The sequence below is a fragment of the Gobio gobio genome (assembly GCF_949357685.1).
Source record: "Gobio gobio genome assembly, chromosome: 12".
NCBI classification, from domain to species: domain Eukaryota; kingdom Metazoa; phylum Chordata; class Actinopteri; order Cypriniformes; family Gobionidae; genus Gobio; species Gobio gobio.
In genome coordinates, this window is record NC_137105.1 from 47,995,733 (window position 1) to 48,018,820 (window position 23,088).

The following is a 23,088-nucleotide window of genomic DNA, read 5'->3' on the forward strand; positions in this document are numbered from 1 at the left end:
AAATATTCATGCAATTATTATTATTACTTAGTAGTAGTAGTAGTAGTAGTAGTATCAGTAATCTGGTGGATTCTGAGGCAGGTTAAGACTGGATTTTTTTAATGTACTGTAAAAGAATACCAATGCTTAATGTTTAATAAAAAATATAATAATAATAATAATAGCATGAATATGTTGAATTTCTCCTGTAGTTTAAGTAGGTTAAGTCTTATTTTTTAAATGTAATGTAAAAGAATATTCATATTTTTATGTTTTAAAGGATATTGCAATTAAGACAATATGTCTGTTTTTGGTGTTTATAATGTAGAAAATGTATCATAATATTTAAAAAATTATTACATTATGAATATTGTATTTAAACAATAACGTAATACTTATTAGGCTACATGAATTGCAGTTATTCCATTATGTGTTGCTATGCTTATTTCTCTATAGTGTGGAAACCGCACAGTCTTCCCACATCTCTGTTTTGATTGGCTGCACGGTGTCCTGAACTCAAAACACCATTGGTGTTTGATTCCTTGCTGTTGCGCTCTTGATCCCATCAATCCCCCAATCCTTATCAACGCATCACGCGCTGTATCGGCGGCGCGCATTCACGAAGCCTTTACGCATGAATTTGTGCGTAGACGCCATAGACGTGAGCGGAGCGCTAGGCAAATACACTCGCAGGTGGGAAAGCGAAGCGCGTTGTTGACAGGTGGACGGAAATATTTGCCCGCTGGCACAGAGGAGAGATGGATTTAAATAAAACGCTGTGCGAGAGCCTGATTATTTGGGTAAGATCCTGTCTTTTAGTTGAGCTCTAAAGATCACCAGAAGCAGAAATTGCGTATGTTTCTGGGATCAGACCCATGACGATAGCGTTACCTGTCGCAGGTAGTCGTTTCCTTCAGGCACCATGGTCCGAAAATACCGGAAATAAGGCATTTAGATGTGCAGTCATTTAAACCAAACGGGGTCTGCGCGGTGTATCATCACAACATTAACAAATGCGCTCATTTCTCCTCGCGGCACCCGTCCAGCACGCGACAGCAATAACGTATATAAAACAGGCTAAGAATGCGGTTAGACATGTAAACAACACAAACAGTCACACTCACAACTCCTTTTCATCCGATTTAAGTGTCTAATCTGGTTAGCTAGAGTATTTGTGGAATGTCTCTTATGCAATAACACATTCCCAGTCTCAGTTTAATATGATGTCGCTTTGATTTTTGACCGCGGCGCGTGACCGCTTAGGGCGCGTGCTCGCGATTCTCTGTGTTTGGCTCTGATCCATGGCTGTGTTTACATTGCGTTTGCTGCACCACGGCCCTTCTGAATAGTTCTCATAAAGACATGTAAGGTTCAAAAGACCACTATCTTTCCTAGATGATAATCTCTAAACCTGTGGTGTCTGTGTTTTCATTAATTTCACTGTAATGAGTGGCATGCCTGTGCTTATAATGGAGTGTGTGGCACACTTTAAATGGAATATTTGTTTGCTTGTATCACAGAATGGCATTTATATAGTGATCTTTGATGCTTTAGTCAGAACTGCACACCTATATTTGTATAATTGTGACCCTGGACCACAAAACCAGTCCTAAGAGAGAAATTGAGATGTTATACATCATCTGAAAGCTGAATAAATAAGCTTTCCATTGATGTATGGTTTGTCAATAGGATAATATTTTGGCTGAGATGCAACTATTTGAAAATCTGGAATCTGAGGGTGCAAAAGAAATGAAATATTGAGAAAATCACCTTTTAAAGTTAAGTCCTTAGCAATGCACATTACTACTAATAATACAGTTTTGATATGGTAGGAAATTTAGAAAATATCTTAATGGAACATGATCTTTACTTAACATCCTAATGATTTTTGGCATAAAAGAAAAATAGATAATTTTGACTCATACAATGTATTGTTGGCGATTGCCACCTGTGCGACTTATGACAGTTTTTGTGTACAGGGTCACAATTTATATGTTTGTGTGAAGTATTATATATATATATCAAATTCACTGGAGGTTATAAAAAGTGTAATGCGGTGCAAAGATTTTTGGTAAATATTAAATATTATCCATTGTATTCTTTTTTTTTATTAAGAGTGCTACTGTATATGTGGCTTTATTTAACCTTAGTTAATGTTAGTTAATAAAAATACAATTGTTTATGTTAGTTCACAGTGCATGTATCATTTTGATTTTAATAACATTAACTAATATTAATAAATACTGTAGAAGTATTGTTTTTTTTTTGTTAAGTTTATTGTTAGTTAAGTGTTACCATGAAAATAAATAAATGGGGCTGCACAAATAATTGAAATAAAACTGAGATGTTTAACTAAGATGTTAGTTATAATAATATTTATAATAAAATATGTGATTAGTATGCATATTACCTAGCACTCTATAACAAATCCTTCCCCCGTGGGTCTTTTTCTATTTTTTAATGCAATTTTATTTACCTTTAAATTACTAGATTTCATCAATACATAATAATTTAAGCACATTGTTCACATTCTTTCAACTTAAATTCAAAAATTTCCTGCATAACCCTTTCGATTCCGCTCAGAATATCTTACATTGGGTGTCTTTGCCGAAAGAAATTATATAACATGATAGGCTATTTCATGACTCTAGATGTCCTTATAGCCCCAAATGGAGAAAATGAGCTGTTCCGCTGGGTCCTTAAGTCAGTTCTCGGGTTTATCTCTTCAGAGTGCATTCAGATACATATGTAGGCATTATAAAATTATTTTTTGGTAAAGTTTTAGCATTTTTAGTTACAATTTTGAGCATTTTTTAGGTTTTTATACTGAAGCATTCCAGTCATTCCTAAGGGGGTTAAAGGATTTGATACTCGGGCACAACATTTTTTGTGTGTGTGCGTAATCGTGGTTCAAGTGTGACACAAGTCCTAGGGTCTTGGACCACTTCGATGAACACTCAATAAAAATAAATTGGGTCAAAATGACCCAAGGGAATGATGAGGGTTAATGTGTTGTTAAATTATTGAAATATTAACATAAAATCTCAGGGGCAACATCAAGTAAATATTTTACATATAAGGAGTTCAGCAGACAAACAAGTTTGGAAACCCCTGTAGTAATGCATACCCGCTGTAGTTTATCAGTGTTTATTCATGTTTCATTTCTTTGTATGTGTGTCCTCAGCTGCAGACCTTCAAAACCGCAGCCCCATGTATGACCGTGGATGATCTGACCTCAGGGTCAGCCATGTCTCAGGCTCTGCATCAGATGTGAGTGTGTTTACAAGTACTTGACTTTATTCATTGGCGGATGCTCTTATCCAAAGCTACTTATATTGCTTTCATTCTGTGTGTTTGATTGGTGTGAGAGTTCCTGAGTAACATACTTGACTGTGTTTTACACTTTTCAGTTGCTCTCACCTTCCTTTTCCATTCTCGCTCTACTAACTCAAATGTGTTCTTTCCAGGTTGGCATTACTGATTTATACCTCGGCTTGTCAGTGTCTGAATATTTTATGACTTGTATTGGGTTGTCGTTAGTCCCCAGAGTCGTATTACCTGGGTTTTGATGGATATATTAGTTTTTTTGTTGAATAAACATTGAAGTGTTGTGAAATTTAGCATATATTGTTCCTAGAGAGTCTGAGAATGTGATGTAATTACATTAAAGCAGGATGGGAACAAAACGTATTTGATTTGATTTTACCGTCTGAATGAAAGCATGTGAAAGTGTCTGATTTAGATAAGACCGCACTGATGATCAATATGTTTCAATTACAGAGATCCTTCATGGTTCAGTGAGAGCTGGCTGTCCCGCATTAAAGAGGATGTTGGAGATAATGTAAGACTCAAGGTACATTTATTTTCCTTCCACACCTTGGTGCTTAAATCTAATTTTGAGAATGTCTCAAGTATAATGTGTTGAAGTTCTTTTTTTCCCTCTGTTTTTACAGCTGAACAACCTCAAAAAGGTCCTGCAGATGATTGTTGATTATTATAGTGAGGTAAAAGACACCATTGAGGTTTGGTTCATTAAAATGTTAGTCATGCCGTTAGTCAGAATTTTGTTCTCTGAAACAACAACAAGGAATTAACCTTTCATCTAATCATTTACACATGCCCACAGTCACATGAATGTGTGTAATTGTTGTTCCGTTTAATTATAGCATTGTCTGTACGAGCTACAGATTTAAAGGGTTAGTTCACCCAAAAATGAAATTTCTGTTATTGATTCCTCACCCTCATGTCGTTCCAAACCTGTAAGACCTTTGTTCATCTTCAGAACACAAATGAAGAAATGTTTTAATGAAATCTGAGAGCTTTCTGACCCCTCATAGACAGCAACGTTATCACCACTTTCAAAGTCCAGAAAGGAAGAATGGTCCATGTGACTCCAGTGGTTCAACCTTAATGTTATGAAGCGACGAGAATACTTATTTGTGAGCAAAAAAACTAACAAAAATAACAATTGTATTCAACAAGTTCTGTGTCCGTGTCCTACGCTGTTCACGTTGTAAACACAGTGAAGCGCTTCCGGGTTCTACGCCAGAACGCCGGCTCACTATTGGCCACTGATTGGCCAGCTCCTGTGTCAGCATCACATTCATGCGTTGTGGTGCTCATGTGAACAAAATCGTCCAATGGTGAGCCGGCATTCTGACGTAGAATGGACTATTTTAACGATGTCTTTACTACCTTTCTGGGCCTTGAAAGTGGTAATAATGTTGCAGTCTATGAGGGGTCAGAAAGCTCTCGGATTTCATTAAAAATATCTTAATTTGTGTTCTGAAGATGAACAAAGGTCTTAAAGGTTTGGAACGACATGAGGGTGAGGAATTAAAGGGGTCATAACACACAAGTTCTGCCAGTCTCATGTTAATCTTGAATACCCATAGAGTAGTATTGCATCCTTCATATCTCAAAAGAGGCTTTCGTTTTATCATATTTATAAAAGACAGATACGCTGTACAGATTCTTTCCGAAAACAGCCACGTGGAGGCGTGCAGCACACAAAAGAGCACACACTCACACACACACAATACATTCATGGCATTATCCCTGGATAACTTTTGATTCATTATATGTTCGTGTTGTTGACATTATATGCACTTACGCGCCGATTGCCAACAAAACACAAACTTGATGCAGTTTCACTCACCGCCTGCGGTTTCCACTCATTACCGGGAACAAACAAACAAACACATGCAGAACTCCGTTGCTGCTCCGAAAAACAAACTGCATCCACCGTTCCCTTTACGCTGGGTTATTTGGGAAGCTGAACAAGGTTATCTTTCCCTCACAACCAAAAACACACTTCTTTAGTGACATTGTTGATTTCGTGGTCTAAAAACAAAATGACAGCACTGCCGACGGCTTCAGTAACCCGAACGAAGCTCACTGATGTTGATCTTGCTCTCGCTCTGGTTGATGTGCGCATTAGAGTGCGGATCAGGCCGCATTTTTCTGTCCGAGCCCGGCCAGCGTCCGACAGAGTATTAACCGAACCCGACCCGAGCCCGACAGGCATTAAAGGACAACTCCAGTGAAAAATGAACCTAGGGGTAATTAACACATGGTTACCAAATAGATCGTTCTATGGGATGCGTTTTCATGAAAATCGAATGTAAAGAGTTTTATCTCTAAAAACAGATTTGCTTATAACGCTAGTATATGGGGCACAGAATAAGTCAAATTAAATCGCTAGTTAATACCACTAACAAGGCTCAAAATAGCCTCACACTAACACGGTAGCATAATGAGGGTCCCTACATGCAAACCCAAGCATTGAGAACTTTGTAAGTGCACAAACAGTTTAATAAGAAGATACTTTATAAAGACAGTACATTACGCGTATACAGACAGGAGCCATCTTGGAAAACAGTCTCGACGAGTCGAGCCACGAACGCTGTGCTAAGTGATGAACTGTGACTTGGAATCTCATATGGTCCGTTGTTTCCGGAAGAAAGCACTGAACGCAACAGAGAAAATAAATGAAAATATTAAAAAAAAAAACTGAACGCAACCGAGACTAGTGCTTCCAAAGGATTCACACTAAAGAGATGGTGGATTATTCAACCGTGGCTCGACTCGTCAAGACTGTTTTCCAAGATGGCTTCTGTCTGTATACGCGTAATGTACTGTCTTTATAAAGTATCTTCTTATTAAACTGTTTGTACACTTACAAAGTTGAGGCTATTTTGAGCCTTGTTAGTGGTATTAACTAGCGATTTAATTTGACTTATTCTATGCCCCATATACTAGCGTTATAAGATAATCTGTTTTTAGAGATAAAACTCTTTACATTCGATTTTCATGAAAACACATCCCAGAGAACGATCTACTTGGTAACCATGTGTTAATTACCCCTAGGTTCATTTTTCACCGGAGTTGTCCTTTAAGATATTTATGTCCGAGCCCGACCCGAACCCGAATCAATTTTTTTTTCTCATACTAATGACACATGTACGTTTGTTCGTGTGAAAAGCCCGCTTTTATTAAGCAACTGTAGGAAGGCATTCTGAAATGATTACAGATGAGCGCATCAGCGCGCACACGGGGAAACAAATAGCTAGCCTACACAAGTTAACACAGGGCCAAATCAAATAGCCAATTGAAATTAAATGAACAAAGGTCTACCAAAAATGGCCCAAGCTAACAGAACAAAACATTAACGTAACACAAATGCAGCTTATTGAAATGAAAATCACTCTTACCATTTTTCTCGAAAACTGTATGGCTACTAAACTGCAACATGGGATTTATTTACACAATCCATCAAAGTTTAGGCTATTCCAGGTTTTTATGCAGAAAAAGGATTGCATCTACTGGCTGTCCTCCTCTGCTCGATGGTCCTGCCAGCAGCGCTGAAGTTGCGCTGCCAGTCACATGTGGCCTAATATGCGATATGCACGCACGTGTTGCGCGTTGTCACAGCTACATAAACAAATTTCCGCACACAGGAAGACGGATGTTAGGGTAATATTTTCAATTTATTTTAATCACAAAAACATACATTTGCATCAAGTTAAACAGGCCTATTGGCGCTACCTACATAATAAGCTGTTTTAATTTTCAAATGTTCAATGCTTTATCGCGCTGACGTGAACGAGCCCGACCCGAACCCGAACATTATTTCTAAATATCTGTCCGAGCCCGGCCCATCGGTTACCGACGGGTCCCAACGGGCTTGGGTCGGGTATACATCCTCTAGTGCGCATGCGCTCTTCCAGAAGAAGTGCCCATACAAGCGATTCTGCCCTTTATGAAGTCATACAGGGCCATACTCGAAAATAAAACGTTAATAAAAAACGAGGAGTGTATTTGACACAGAAATACTCGTCATATGTCCAACTCGTTTTTGTTTTGTTTTTTTTGGCCATGTTTAACATGTGAATCAACTCTTTAACAGTGGAAATAAGTCAGAATGCATGAAATAGCATCATACATCCCCTTTAATGACAGAATTTTCATTTTTGGTGAACTAACCAGAGGTGGACAAAGTACACAACTCCATTACTTGAGTAAAAGTACTATTGGTTAAATATTACTCCATTACAAGTGAAAGTTGTAAAGATAGATCTTTACTTAAGTAAAAGTACAGAAGTACTTGCTTTTAAAAGTACTTAAGTATCAAAGTAAAAGTAAACGCATTATTTTATTATCGTTGCATTGTTGTATGAATGCACGCTGTTCCATCATGGTGGTTTAAGCCAGTCATGCTCCATCTGACATGCTAGCATACCTTGAACTCATTTAAATACTTGTTTAAAAGTTACAAAGCTCTTATCAAAGTCAAAATCATACTAGAAAAGAAAGGTTTCTACATTGTGTTTATTTGACAGGATTATGTAAAAAACTATTCTGAAAGGACTTTAGTTAACATTATAAGCCCAACTACGCTTTTGTATGCTAACTAACATCATTGTCGAACGTTACCTATGCATTAGCGTTGTATCCACAAGGCTATGGCAACTTGGCGGGTAAATCTATAAAAATCATTTGACCAACCATATTTCATGCCAATGTTAATTTTGATTTAGTTTTAGTCAGTCTTTTGACTACAACATTTTAGGCATCTGAATTGTTTTAGTTTTAGTCTAGTTTTAATTGACTATAATAAGATTTTAGTAGATTCAATAGACTAAAATTCAGTACTTGTGGTCTGGCGTCTGAGAGGCAGCTTTCTGTGTGCACTTTCGTGTCGTCGCACTTTTTCAGACTTATCCACGTCTGCTCTTCTGAATTGTAACTTTTAAGTATGACTATGGTTGCGCGCACTGCGTCTGGGAACTGCCGCCTTCTATTTTGCCATCAATTGATTGGTGTTCAAAAAATACTTGGAAATCATTGAACTTCATGTGATCCTACAAGAGTGATTACTGATAGGTTGTCTGCAAAAAAAAACAAATCACGTTTTAAAGAAGAAAACAAATCATCCACTGACTTTCAAAGCGGCTATGACTTTCTACTTCGAGGGCTTTGATAGAAATGTAGTGGAGTAAAAAGTACGATATTTGTCTTTCAAATGTAGTGAAGTAAAAGTCATAAGTTTCCAGAAAAAAATACTACTCAAGGAAAGTACAGATACTCAAAAAGTGTACTTAAGTACAGTACTCAAGTAAATGTACTTAGTTACTGTCCACCTCTGGAACTAACCCTTTAATTCCTGCAACTTTATTCAGTTTTAGCAAAGGCACAATGAGATCAGATTCATTGTAGTAAAGAATCTATCTAATTCCTCGTGTGTTATGATCACTTTGTGTTCAGGTTTTATCTCAGCACATCACAGATTTCCCTCTGCCTGACCTGGTGCGTGTGATCGAGCAGTCTGATCAAGTAGAGCTGGGACGCCTCCTACAGCTCATCCTGGGGTGTGCAGTCAAATGTGACAGGAAACAAGGTAGTAAAAGAGAGAGTTCACACAAAAACCTTCAGGGATGCGTTTAACTCAACTTTTAGCCTTACACTCACAAACTACCCTAAGCACTTCCCCTCCAGGGAATCCCCGCCACCATCCTGAAGTGCGTTCAACTTCATCAAGTCAACAAAAGAAGTTTATTTGGACAGATCCTTGCCCCCTTGATTTTGATCGAGGGAGCAAGTCTAAACCACAATGCAACACTATTGTGATTTCACAACAACAACTCGCAGTTCTCGCACGCACTTAATTTATCCACAAGTGATCAAGGGCTCATGGTTTTCCATTTAAACCCATCGCAAGGATTCCGCCGGTAGTGGGCACTAAGCGAAGGAAGGGCATAACTCCTTTCTTCCCTATTTTGACATATATCAAAGTGAAATGGCTTCTCAAACAAGAACAAAATTTGGGTGGGAGTTGATTTCGTCCATCGGGAATTGACCATATTCACGGTTACTTCCTGTTTTTCGATAAGCCAACTTGGGCATTTCTAGTGAACTGTTAGCTGTCATTCTGTACTCACTGTCAATCACTGTTTGACTTGAATATTGTGTTTATATCTTAATGCAGTTTTCACACCTAATTTGCCAATAAACCAGTTTTATTGATTGCAATAAAGACGAAACGAAATGGGAACTTTCTAATGGATATTTCCACTATGTGCAAATAGTGACAGATTGTCCCGCCCCCATGCCGAAAAACACAGAAGAGATGAGATGTAGTTGCAAGAGGGAGGGGAAGTTATTTTGAGTCAAGGTTACGAGGGCACATACATTAAGAAAGATTCATAATTTGTAATACATACTGCAATATTCAAACAAACACAAAATCAAGAACTGTCCATTTTGACTTCATGGTGATTTTAATATTTTGTCATTATTTACTCTCTCTCTCTCTCTCTCTCTCTCTCTCTCATGCTGTTTCAAAGCCACATGCTGCAATTCTTCTTGTGATAAATCTATATTTCATCGTTTTTAACCCTGTGAGATTGTTGTTTGTCCAGAGTATATCCAGATAATCATGACCCTGGAGGAATCTGTACAGCATGTGGTGATGACTGCCATTCAAGAGGTCAGAGACCATTAATATTAATCAGATATTTTTATGTGGTCACACATTTTCTTTAATAAAGCCTTTTTTTATTATTGGTTACAGCTAATGAGCAAGGAGACTATGTCTCAGTTAGGAACAGAACCTCTTGGAGATGCTGAACATCAGGTAAGAAATACAGAAATATAACAACATCAGAGAACTGTGTTGATGTTGTTATTAAAGGGTAACTTCAGTGATTTAGCATTAAGCTTTGTATCAGTAGAAACCCGGTAGTATATTCGAATTATGGTACTTTCCCCTAGCCTGGCGTGGCCATACTCAATTCTAGTCAGAATTTGAGTCTGGTACCACTCCATTGAGCTTTGATTATGGGGCGTGTTTCAACCGAGCCAGGAAAGACCTCAATTGGATAGACCCACAACCAATCAGAGCAACGGAGCGACGCGTAACGTTAGTTGTCAAATGTCAACAGAACTCAACTGCACTGTGTTGCCAAGTCCGTGTTTTTCTCCATGTCCGCGGGTTGAAGCGACCCCAATTATGTGATTATATAAACCCAGGAATGCGAATTTTAGCAGGCAACCTTGCCAAAATAACATATTTTGCCAACCAAACGCCATTTTTTTCCGGAGAACCCCCCGGAAAGTTATAGTTTTGGGCTATAGTTTTGAGTAGCAATTGTGCGCAACATTGCAAAAACACTTGGAAACCCTGTCTGCACGCATGCTGGATTAAGTAACGTTACAAGAAAAAGATGAGTGTGAACGATCTTTAGCAGTAATAAAATAATTTAAGGATACACAGAGTACTTACCAACACGATCATCGTTTCTGAGAGAAATAGTGAAGGTGAATGCATATACGAACAAGTTCTCCGTTTAGGATGAGAGCAAATTCAACCCAAGAGCCTTCGATGACGTGGATTACGTTACTGTTGATCATCTGTCCATCATCGTCTAAAGCCCGCCCTGACAATTTCATTGGTCAGAACAGTTTCTGTTCGGGCATAATTCCTCCTCTATGGAGCGAGTCCAGACTGAATTGCCCGAGCAAAAAATTGTGTGGGCGGGGCTAAATTCGGCTGGCATCCAGGCTAACTTTCCCCTCTCATATCCCCCTGAAACGAGAGAATTATGCATATTATTTCTGAAAAAAAATCTGGATTTTTTTGGCCAGAGGCTAGAGACTACAGCCAGTAGATGGAGCTGTTGCGCATGTTTTCAACCCGCCCATAGGGGAGAGATCTCACTCACGGAATGTAAATGCGCACGGCCGCTCGGATCGGGCATTCATAACGGAGCGGTACAGAGGAAAGTGAGTGTTTCAAAGTTAAGCTTCCATAGGCATGATCTGATAACGCACCAGACTGGACACGTGTTGTGAATGACTGCCACGCTTACCTCAGCTCTGCTCAGCTCTTCGTTCCTTTCGTTCGGCTCACTCACACTTTATTGAAAGACACGTTCAGTTTTTAATTGTAGTGTCTATTCTCTAACTGAACAAAATGATTGTGTTACTATAAATATCAAAACGACGTTGGGGGCGGTGTCATGGTGGGCAAGTGTAACCAGTAGCCGTGGCTTTGGGAGTGGCCTCGTAGGGCAGCGAAGCAAGTGCATTCTGGGAGTTGTTGTCTTTCATCCACATGAGACAAAAATAATTTTTCTGTCTTTTCTCAGTCTAGAAGGCACCAAATTCAAAAATAATTTCACATTTCTACTACATAAATGTCCCAGTTTAAACACACATTCATCTTCCCAGCACTGAAGTGCCCCTTTAATTGTAGTAATATTGTCCAATGATGTTTTTTTGCTAGTTAAAGAAAGCCTTGGATGATCTGACTGAGGTCATAGCAGAGAAAGAAGAGTTGGCACAGCGCTGTCAGGAGCTCGACATGCAGGTGAGAGACCAGTTTCTGTGAAACTATCATCAAAGCATTGCATCTGCGAAGAAACAATAATATTAGGGATGTTAAAAATCAAGTTACATTTATTTATATAGTGCTTTATACAATACAGAATCTGTTATGCAATCTGTATAATGTAAAGCACTATGTAAATAAATGTGGCTTTTAACATCCCTAATATTCAGCTCAATTTAGTTGATTTAATGAAAATATTTTGCTTATGACAAAAATGGTTCATGTATAGAAAACCAAAACTGCACGTAATTTGTATCATTCCTTGTTTTAGATATGAATGTGCACAGGTGCAGAAATATTTACAAGCTGCATACATGTATAAAGTGTATGCTTTTGCGTCTGTGTTTGCAGACTGTATGTGTCAGCTCAGTGAACAGCATTTCTGATTTCTGCTGTTCTGTTCATTCACCTTCATGGAAGAACAGATTTTGCCTTTGAGTGCAAGTATTTTCTGTGCAGAGGATGATGTGTTTTTAGCTTTTACAGAGAAGTGAAATAATCTGTAATGTACACTATTTTCATTAAATGTTTAGGTTTAAATTTCCTTTTTGGAATTTGGGGTAAATATAAATTAGTGCTGTCAATCAATAAAAAAAAGAACTAGATTAGTAAAAAAAACAATTCTGTGATTAATCGCGATGAATAACATTTAAGCTTTTTTAATTAGTGCTGTCAAATCGATTAATCACATCCAAAATCAAAGTTTGTGTTTACATAATATATGTGTGTGTGTACTGTGCATAATTATCATGTGTATATATAAATACACACACATGCATGCATTTTATTTTGGATGCGATTAATCGAGATTAATCTATTTGACATTTGACACTATTTTTAATATATTTTATAATGTAATAATTTCAAATAACAACATAAAGACAGTATATTTTAAATACTTGTAATATATTTTAAATGCAAGCATTAGTGGCTGCTGTCACTTTAACTCTTTCCTCGCCAGCGTTTTTAAAAAAAGTTAGGCATAAACTTTTTAAAATTGCAGGGGTTTTGATAATTTTTCACAAAAATGTAATGGCCCATAGAATATTTTGTTGAATGAATATCAGAGCATGCAATATATCAAAATAAATAGTAGAAAAAAAAGCTTCATGCATTCCTTTTTTATCAACACTTAAAAATTGGTAAGTTTCATAAAAAAGCAACATTTTCAACAAAAAGCAGAGAAAATCAAGTTTTTGTCAAAGACTACATCCAGATCAGATTCAGAGCGATGATCAAACACAGATGGAGTGGATCGAGTCCATCAACATCCTCAAAGCTTCACAGTCCTGCAGCTCGTCCGGGGTCGACATTTCATTCAGTGACATGAGGCAGTTTTGATTTATATGATGTTTATTGTTGATGATCACGTTATTTTACATATGCATCAGCTAACATACGATCGCTTGCTTTACTCCGTCTTCCTCACGTGTGTTTTGATCAGGAGATTCAGTACTCATTCAGAAGATGCAATAGCGCCCCCTAGCGTCTAACAGTGAAAACACGGAAACACAGAAAATTCTGTGTTTGGCAGGGAAAGAGCACAACAAACAGTGCTCCAGCCAATAGCCGACAAGAATGATTTGGGGGTGGAACTCATTCTTGTCAGCTATTGGCTGGAGCACTGTATATGACAAAAAATGTTTTGGCCTAAAAAACGCGTGACATCGCTTAGAGCACCTTTAAGAGCTTCTGCTGCTGCTGCACATGACACAGATCTGCGTCTCATTTTCTCTAACTCTTTGAGTTAATTTAAGACGTTATTTAACTAATTTAAAAGTGCTCTTATGAGGATACTCGACAAAACGGACATTTTGACATAATTCTGTGTTATTGTTTGCGCAAAAGAACTCTATACTGGTTCGTCTTTCTGTGCGTTGTGTGTGTCATAGTCAGGACATTCACAGACGGCACGTTCTCTTTTGTCTTGACGAGCTTGAATGGTTTAAAAGCATTTGCATGAATAAGAGCGTAATCATATAATATAACACAAAATATTTTTAACGCGTAAAGCTGGAAAAAATGTATTGCATGCGTTAACGTTGACAGCACTAATATAAATATAAAGGTATATATTGTTGCAGGATTTGTACTGCCATGTTAACTTTCCTGCACCCATAAATGGGTTAGAAATTCATGTGTTGATGATTCTTGACAGATTGAGTTAAAAGTATCCATGACCAATGAGAGGTAAGCCTAAACAAATGCATGGCAACTAGCCTAACTAAAACTAACCAATCTAACCACTGGCAAACTGGTCTGAAATGGGTTTTCGTGTGTGTGTGTGTGTGTGTGTGTGTGTGTGTGTGTGTGTGTGTGTGTGTGTGTGTGTGTGTGTGTGTGTGTGTGTGTGTGTGTGTGTGTGTGTGTGTGTGTGTGTGTGTGTGTGTGTGTGTGTGTGTGTGTGTGTGTGTGTGTGTGTGTGTGTGTGTGTGTGTGTGTGTGTGTGTGTGTGTGTGTGTGTGTGTGTGTGTGTGTGTTTGAGAGCTCATGGGTTCAGTGCTGAAATTGTTGGGTTATCAGGCTGCTGTGGTTTTTATATTTTTTGGAGAACTCTAAAACAAGAAGATTAAAAGCCATTTAACATGCCTAACATTAACAGTGGATTTGTTTTATTCGCTGAATTAATTTCTTTGCTAATGATTACATTTGAAACTGCATCAATTTGGAGTTTATGTAAAAGGACATTTTTTGTTTGTTTTGAAAGTGTTTTTTTCTTCTTCTTCTTCTTCCTTTCTTTTTTGGGGGGTTAATAGTTGGACAGTGCAGTGTTTTAAAAATCTGTGATAATTCACACTATAATTAATTAAGAGATCCTTACATCATGTTCTATATACACATTGCCATTTAAAAGGTTTTTTTTAACAAAGTAATATTTTTATTCAGCGAGGATGCATTAAATTGATCAAAAGAGACAGTAAATACATTTATAACGTAAAATGCATGTTTTCTAGAAAAATATTAAGATAATAATAAGAAATGGTGCACCAAATCATCCTATTAGAATGATTTCTGAAGGATCATGTGACACTGAAGACTGATGATGCTGAACATTTAGCTTTACCATAGCAATTTAAGTTGTACTAATATTTTACGGTATTACTGTTTTAACTGTATATTATGTATTGATCAAATAAATGCAGCCTTGACTTCTTTCAAAAACATTAAAAGATCTTCCCGACCCCAAACTTTTGAATGGCAGTGTACATCATACTGTACAACTCTAAATACAACCCTACATTCAAATACGCCACGTGACGTATGTAGGTCATACATGCCTTGACATAATAAACATCAAGTTTCCAAGAAAGCCCTGGTGTTTGACCTTTTTGCCCTTTGATCAGGTGACAATGCTGCAGGAGGAAAGGAACAGCCTCCTTGCTGAAAATGACCTCTTGACTGATCGAGCCAATCAGCTTGATACTTTTGATGACCCCAGCACTCCATCAGGGAGGAAGCACAGCCAGCTACAAATGCAGTTCGAGCAGCTTCAGGAGGAGAGCTTCAGGTACAGCTTCATCTGACTACACATCTCATTAACTAACTGGCCAAATACTGTCTGAAAATGTAATTGGTCTTAAAGGCACAGTATGTAAGTTTGGCCACTAGAGGTTGCTTATTCAAAACAAAGGCGTAGCAATCATGGGAGTTGTAGTCTTGAGTCTTCACCTCCACAGCCGATGGAAAGGAATCCGACGGACTCGGGCAGAAATCATGTTCATGAATGAGTGAATGTATTAAAGTTTTATTAGCGTTACGCTGGTATGAAGCAGGACGTGCTAATGCTAATGAGAGAGATCTGCGCCAAACACCGTCTCTGAGCTTTTATTCTGCTTATGCTGCAGTCGCCGCTTCCGCTTTTCGTTGTGTGTGTGGGGGAACGCAGTGCTGTTTTACACGCTTAAAACAATCACACTAAACACATCTGAGTGTGTGAGAATTATGTTATAACGTTACTCTGAGCGTTCACTCGGCGGCTGCTATGAGACACTTGTTCACTTTGCAGTATCTAGATCGATATTAGAATATCATATTAATAAACACAGGATGACTAAATGACTGTTGCTCATCACATGTAATTAATTTGAACATATATTGTATGATGGAGAAAGCTCTCTCTGATTATGCTGTTAGCCACTTGACAAAATAGTGTCATCTCTGAGGTAAAAACGTCACTCGCGGTGAATCAAGAAAACAAGCGATTCAAACAATAAGACTAACCGTGTTGAGCTGGAGAACAATGAGCATTTGATAAATGTATCCAAACAGTTGCTCGTCTGTCTAATAAAACACTATATTCAAAGGTGCACTATGTAACGTTTCCGTCCGCTAGAGGTCGCCTGTTCAAAACAAAGGCGTAGTTTGATGACGCCAAGTTTGAGCGCAGAATCTTGGGACATGTGGTCTTCACCTCACAGCCGGTGGAAAAGAAACGGGACAGGACGCGGGCAGAAATCATGTTGATGGATGTGATTATTAACGTTACTGTAGTGAAGCAGAAGCAGGACCGAGTGTTGTGGAGCTGAGGAACCGCTGGAGCGATTGTTAATAAGATGAACGCAACACACGCCTCGCGAGCAGCGGGACTTTTATTATGCCACAGTCGCCGGCGCCACTTCCGCTTTTCCAGTCATGAGTATGAGGTAACGCAGCTCTGATTATCATATTATCGTGTGCTGAGAATGATGTGATGGCGTTACTCTGTGCGTTCTCTCAGCGGCTGCTATGACACTTGTTCACACTGCAGTGAGAGTAAAGCGTTTCTGCAAAATAAAACCGGAAACCGAGGAGAACGCAGATATGACGTCATCAACAGGCGACTCCCTCACACGTCCCGGTTCATTGGTTAAAATAGCAATTTTCTCACGATTTACAAATAGTTGGAAACATTTGGGATATGATAAGTATTCAACTGAATTTGGATATTTTACTGCAAAAATGTTACATAGTGCACCTTTAAAGCGTCTTTGGTGTTTTCATGGTTTCTACGGCAATCGAGGGAAATGCAGATATGATGTCATTGACAGGCAACGCAAGGTCACGGTCCGTAACACTGGTTAAAATTGTCTATTTCTCTGGATTTAAACATTCTTGGAAACATTTGGGATAATGTAAGTACACAGCTCAACCCAATATATAACACTGTTCTAGTGGTTTTTAATCTTAAAATCTTGTGCCTGCTGTTGTTCTGAATATAGTCTGAATGTAGCAGACAAACATTGAAATAATGAACCAAGCGTCTCCATTTGAAATGGCTTGCCGTGTGAATAATGAATGTGTGTATGTGTGTAATATCCAGACTGGAGGCAGCTAAAGATGATTACCGCATCCACTGTGAAGAGCTGGAGAAACAACTAGTGGAGCTTCAGCATCGTAATGATGAACTGACCAGCCTGGCGGAGGAGTCCCGATCGATTAAAGACGAATTAGACATATTGAGGTATGTGCTGGCTCATACGTGTTTTAATATGTAGTCTTTGCCAGTGATCTCTTTGGGGGTTTTGGGAAGTCTTAATGATTCATTTGTGTTTGTTTAGGAGCTCCTCTGACCGGGCAGTGAAGCTAGAGGCCTCCGTTGAGACGTACAGGAGGAAGTTAGAAGATCTAAGTGACCTCAGACGGCAAGTGAAGGTTCTGGAGGAGAAGAATATGACCTACATGCACAACACAGTCAGCCTTGAAGAGGAGCTGCGCAAGGCCAACGCTGCAAGAGCTCAGTTAGAGACTTACAAGAGACAGGTGCCGTATAAACAACCGTTTTATTTTAGTGGGGGGTTTTGTTGTTGTTGTTTGTGTGTTTTTTTTAATCAGACATTAAATAGTTGTCAGGATATTCACTACTGTTCAGAATTTTGTCCCAAAATAGTGACCACAATCATATTTGAGTTTTTTTAATGGAATATACATAGAGGTTCACACACAACTTCAGACTTGAAAGTAAAACCTCAACATTACATTGTTTCTGTAACTTCAGGGTCAGGAGCTCCACAAGAAGCTGTCTGATGAGTCCCGTAGGGCTGATAACCTGGCCTTCGAGATGAAGAAATTTCAGGAGAAATATGATACTGTACTGAAGGAGAAAGAGGTAGACAGACACATTCACATGCAAACAACACTGTACATTAGATGACTTAAAGGGGTCATGAAATGCATTGTTTTATAATGTTTTCTGTGGTGCACTTATAATGCTAGTATGCTTTTAACATTTTTATCATAATTTACACTTACATATCATCATTTAGAATTAAAAGGCAATTTTCCTACCCTGCTTTTAGCCGCTGATTTGAACTCTCTGTTTGAAGGGGCGTGTCTGCTGTGAGACTTCAGTGTAAACGCCCACTGCTGTGATTGGCTGCTGTGAGACTTCAGTGTAAACGGCCACTGCTGTGATTGGCTAACATCTTTGCAGATGAAATAGCTATGTAGTATTACCTGGGCACAGATCAGGCATTAGAATGAACACGGTTACTGACATGTTGTGGCATTACTGTCGAGTCCATATCGTAAAAGTCTGTTTGCAAAGCCTGCGCTGAAATTGTGACTGATTTACCAAAGAATCCACAGTGAAATGTAGCGAACACAAATAAATAATGCTCAACTGAGACATTCACACTGATGAGAATAAATAAGCACATTCCTAGCATTAGGATCCTTTGGAAGGGAATGTTATTTGTAGTCCATCCTGTATCGCTCTTCTCTCCTCGTCATCTCACTAACACTCCAGTGGGCGTGGCTAAAGCTGTGATGATGAAGTAGGCGTTGATCTTCTTCTGCAGAGGCGCTCTTTCTCCATCTATTACTGGCTCATTCCTCAGTTCTGAAACTTACAGGATATTCTTATAGTATGATGACCTCTAATATGTCAAAAGCTCAAGGATTTCTCAGTTCATGACCCCTTTAATGCCAGTAGTGACACCAGACATAGAAACTCTGTGATAACTGTGTTTCATCAGAGGATCAGCACTGAGCGGGACACTCTCAGAGAGACCAATGAAGAACTGCGATGCACACAGGCCCAACAGAACCAGCTATTACTAGCAGGTACAGTATGACTGCAGATACCACACCTGCTGGGAAAAGATTGCATTTGAATGCTGTGATTTGTTTGGCATAGGCAATTTAAATTCAAGCAAATCTGCTTGTTCACAGGCAGTACAGACTATTACATTTATATTCTGACCACAGTGCAGCCGTGAACCCAGCTATTTCACTGATCTGTCTGGGTCACTTCACAGCTCCGTAAACACAAATTAAAAATTCAGTTTAGCCGATGGATTGAAATTTTAACTTGTTTTTTTTTTTTTTTTGCACACTTCACAGAAAAGTATCAAACAGGAAGTCCAAGTCATGATAACCTGGCAGCTGAGATGTTGCCCATTGAGTACAGGTATGGTGTTTGTGTGTTTGTTTTTTTGTGATGGCAAAGCTGTATTTTCAGCATCATTACTCCAGTCTTCAGTGTCACATTATTCTTCAGAAATCATTCTAATATGATGACTTGGTGCTTTTAAGAAACATTTCTTATTGTTATCAATGTTGAAAACAAGATGTGCTTCTATTTTTGTGGAAACCATTGTTTTTCAGAGTTTTTTTAAATTTCAAAAGAACAGTTTATTTGAAATCGAAATCTTTTGTAACATTATAAATGTCTTTACTGTCCTTTTAAAAAAATTGAATACATCCTCGCTGAATAAAATGATTAATTTGTTTTAAAAAAAAAAAGGTGTGTGCGTGTGTGCGTGTGTGCGTGCGTGCGTGCGTGCGTGCGTGCGTGCATGTGAGAGTGAGATATGACCAATTCACTTGACCAAGCGTGGCTGTCATTCTCAAGGCCTGTACACACCGGGACGAATATCACACGCGCTTATCGCCAGCGTTTTTCGTGCCGTTTTTCGGCGCGTCTTGAGTGTTCACACCCAAGCGATTTTCACTGGCGCTGCGCCGAGTGAACGTGCACATTCAGTCGATGCGCTCCCGGTACACAAGATGGTGCTGCGGCACTTTACGCCTCTGACACTCGCTTGTCACACAGAAGGAGAAGAGAGACAGTATTTACGTGCTTGCCAAAACCATAGACATATTATGTATATGGACAAAACCATTCACACACTTTTTGCTAACTGGCAAGCAGCATTAGCAGTTCATCTTCTTCTTTGTCTACTTACTACTTCTTCGTCGTATCAATGTGTGCTCGGCAAGACCGTTTTGTTCTTGAGCGCCACCAAGTCGTGTTTTACTGTCACTTCAGCAGCTCCAGGCACGTGAACAAAAGCGCCGATCTCATTGGTCGGACAGTTTTTTACGCGCCGCGTCAAAATAAAAAAACGAACCCGAGCAGTTTTTTTTAAAAATGACGCTTTTACGCCTGGCGTTTTGCGCGTCGGTGTGACTCACATTGGCGCCCATTGTTTAGTCCCGAGGCGTTAAACGCGTGCGAAAATCGTCCCGGTGTGAACAGGCCTTCAACGCGCGCCCAGTCTGGTGCGTTTTCTGAACGCATATGGAAGCTAAACTTTCATAGGAATTCATTGAAGAGTTGAAACACTCACTGTGCTCTGCACCGCTCCGTTATGAATGCCTGAGGCCGAGCGCATTTACATTCTGTGAGTGAGATCTCTCCCCTGTGGGCGGGTTGAAAACATGCGGAACAGCTCCATCTACTGGCTTTAGTCTCTAGCCTCTGGCCAAAATATCCTCAGATGGCGCAAAATTACGATATTTGCGTCATCGGAGGATTTTTTCCAGAAATAAAATGCATAATTCTCTCGTCTTAGGGGGACATGAGGGGGGAAAGTACCATAATTCAAATATACTACGGGGTTTCTACTGATACAAAGCTTAATGCTAAATCACTGAAGTTACCCTTTAATTTTGAGCAAAAATCCAATATGTGAATAGAGAGATGTTAAAATGGCTGTTATTACTACTGTTTGTAACATCACACTGGAAACAGAAGCAAGACTAGTATGGTAGTTTGTCTACTTATCTAATGTCTTTGTGATTCACATACATCTTTTTGTGCTTGAAAATTTTTGGCCCACCTAAATATTTTGTATACATATATTGATGTGTGTACACTGTGTCTGCTTCTCCAGGGAGAAGTTCATCCGTCTGCAGCATGAGAACAAGATGTTGCGGCTGCAGCAGGAGGAGTCTGAGAACGAGCGCATAACTGAGCTACAGGAGCAGCTGGAGGAGGCCCGGCGTGGGCGGAGCCAGCTGGACACTGAGAAGAGGTGCGGATGGACACAATACATCATACAAACTAAACTGTACATTCAGAATGCATTTTTAAAGGACACGCTGGGCCCTATCATACAGCCGGCGCGGTGTTTTTTGCTAGTTTCAGCCTGACGCGGTTCTCATTTTCACGTTCTGCGCCACGTTGTTTAAATAGCAAATGCGCTCGCGCCCATCTGTTCACCAATTGGTGTGCTGATCTGAAAACGACTGCGCCATCGACCAACAAAAACCTGGTCTAAAGTATATTTTTGTGTTATTTAAAGTCAAGTCAAGTCAACTTTATTTATGCAGCGCTTTTTACAATGCAGATTGTTTCAAAGCAGCTTTACAGTGTTAAACAGCAAAATAATACAACATAATTTTATTCAGCCGTATAGCCATTCTGGAAAAAACGCTGATGTCATCAGTTCATTTCAATTATCATACAGTGACAGTGTGGGCTTTAGATCAGTAATTTAGTTTATATGGTTAATTTAGTTTAATAATTAGATTTATTTGGATATTTAGTTGAAAAAATTAAGAAGTGTCCCCAACTGAGCACGCCAAGCCAGAGGCAACAGTGGCAAGGAAACCAAAACCCCATCAGGTGACCTAATGGAGAAAAATTAACCTTGGGAGAAACCAGGCTCAGTCGGGGTGCCAGTTCTCCTCTGGCCAATTAACAAACAGCGTATGATTAGTATTCTGGAAACTTTACAGGTCAGAGGTCATAATAGATCTAAATATTCGAAAGATCGGAGGCAACACACCGGAGACGGTTTTATTGAGGATGATGTGTTGATTAAATAATTATTAAAGTGCAATATTCGAACAATCGGAGTCATCACGCCAGAGACTAGTAATGTGCGCCTATTAGGGATGGAACGGTATGAAAAATTAATATCACGATTATAGTGACCCAATCACGATTATCAATATTATCATGGTTTTGTTCAAAAGAGATGAAAGTGTTCAAAAAGAACAGATGCACTCACTGAAAAACAAGTTTTATATTTGAAAATCAACAAAACAAATAAAACAAGCAGCTCTATGTACTTTTTTAAGCTAGATTCTATTCTGAAGCATTTCCTTCCATATAATGGCCGTCGTCAATAGCAACGCATTATAACGGCGCATATCCACGGATTAATAAACAGGTAAGATTTAAAACATTAATCGCAATTCAATATGTCCCCGTAATTCTGTGTAAGAAAATCCGTGTACAATGAATATACATTATTACCCCTTTAAATGTCACCCTTAATAGTCTGAACTTCTTCTTTGGCTCAAAGCCTTGCTGCGAACTTTTCTTCGTGGAAGCTTCACGTTATTATTTCCCAGACGTAGCTTCAGTATTGAGGTCAAAGTCCACTTCCCTTGCGTTCGCAGATTTGAAGTGTTTCCCCCTATTACAGTGACTTTCTTCTGGCATGTTCTGCAGACAGGGTGACCATCCTCAATTATGTTTCCCTCAAGACTTTTTTTAAAAGCCAAAATATGACCACACCTCAGATTTGGTCCTTTTAGAAGACAAAAAAAATCTTCTGAGCGCTGTCATTCAAAAAACAATGTTGTGCGCTGCGTCTGCGCCAGACTGATGCTGGGTGGACATGATTTACCGCGAGTTGATTTATCGTGATAATCAAACACGGTTTTAACGATAATGTAATTTTAAACAATATTACTACATTTTATTGTGGTTTATCGTGAATTGTTCTATCCCTAGCGCCTATAGGCGGTGCACAACATGCATACACTCTGCTTATTACACACACAGGGCAGCAGCACACAAACATTTTAAAATAGGAATAATTCAATATGAAAAATAATGGATAGTCATTGCATGTATCAGAATTAGCCTACCTATTTGCAGTAATGACGAGCAAGCAGATGTCATTGGACTAGCAGACCTGTTTCCTCTCTGGAGAAGCGTTCAGTCTTTCCACTCGCAAATTCCACCATGTAAATAGCGAATCCGCCATTTTGCGAGCACAACT

The 23,088-nt window shown here is 39.0% G+C and overlaps 1 protein-coding gene across 2 annotated transcripts in view; it reads left to right on the forward strand.

The window, feature by feature from the left end:
• The first annotated feature begins 609 nt into the window (after positions 1-609).
• The window catches only part of hook1 (hook microtubule-tethering protein 1), a 29,426-nt gene continuing 6,947 nt past the window's right edge, over positions 610-23,088 (forward strand). Inside the window, exons 1-15 of one of the 2 annotated variants that reach the window (XM_079830628.1) lie at positions 610-779; positions 3,164-3,249; positions 3,760-3,832; positions 3,933-3,983; positions 8,746-8,878; positions 9,900-9,967; positions 10,052-10,114; positions 11,765-11,848; positions 15,214-15,377; positions 17,169-17,309; positions 17,407-17,608; positions 17,844-17,954; positions 18,823-18,910; positions 19,190-19,256; positions 20,965-21,105. In XM_079830628.1, the coding sequence (XP_079686754.1) occupies positions 738-779; positions 3,164-3,249; positions 3,760-3,832; positions 3,933-3,983; positions 8,746-8,878; positions 9,900-9,967; positions 10,052-10,114; positions 11,765-11,848; positions 15,214-15,377; positions 17,169-17,309; positions 17,407-17,608; positions 17,844-17,954; positions 18,823-18,910; positions 19,190-19,256; positions 20,965-21,105 (1,514 nt within the window). In that variant the 5' untranslated portion in view covers positions 610-737. The remainder of the gene's footprint in view (positions 780-3,163; positions 3,250-3,759; positions 3,833-3,932; positions 3,984-8,745; positions 8,879-9,899; positions 9,968-10,051; positions 10,115-11,764; positions 11,849-15,213; positions 15,378-17,168; positions 17,310-17,406; positions 17,609-17,843; positions 17,955-18,822; positions 18,911-19,189; positions 19,257-20,964; positions 21,106-23,088) is intronic. The other variant, XM_079830629.1, reaches the window with a different exon arrangement.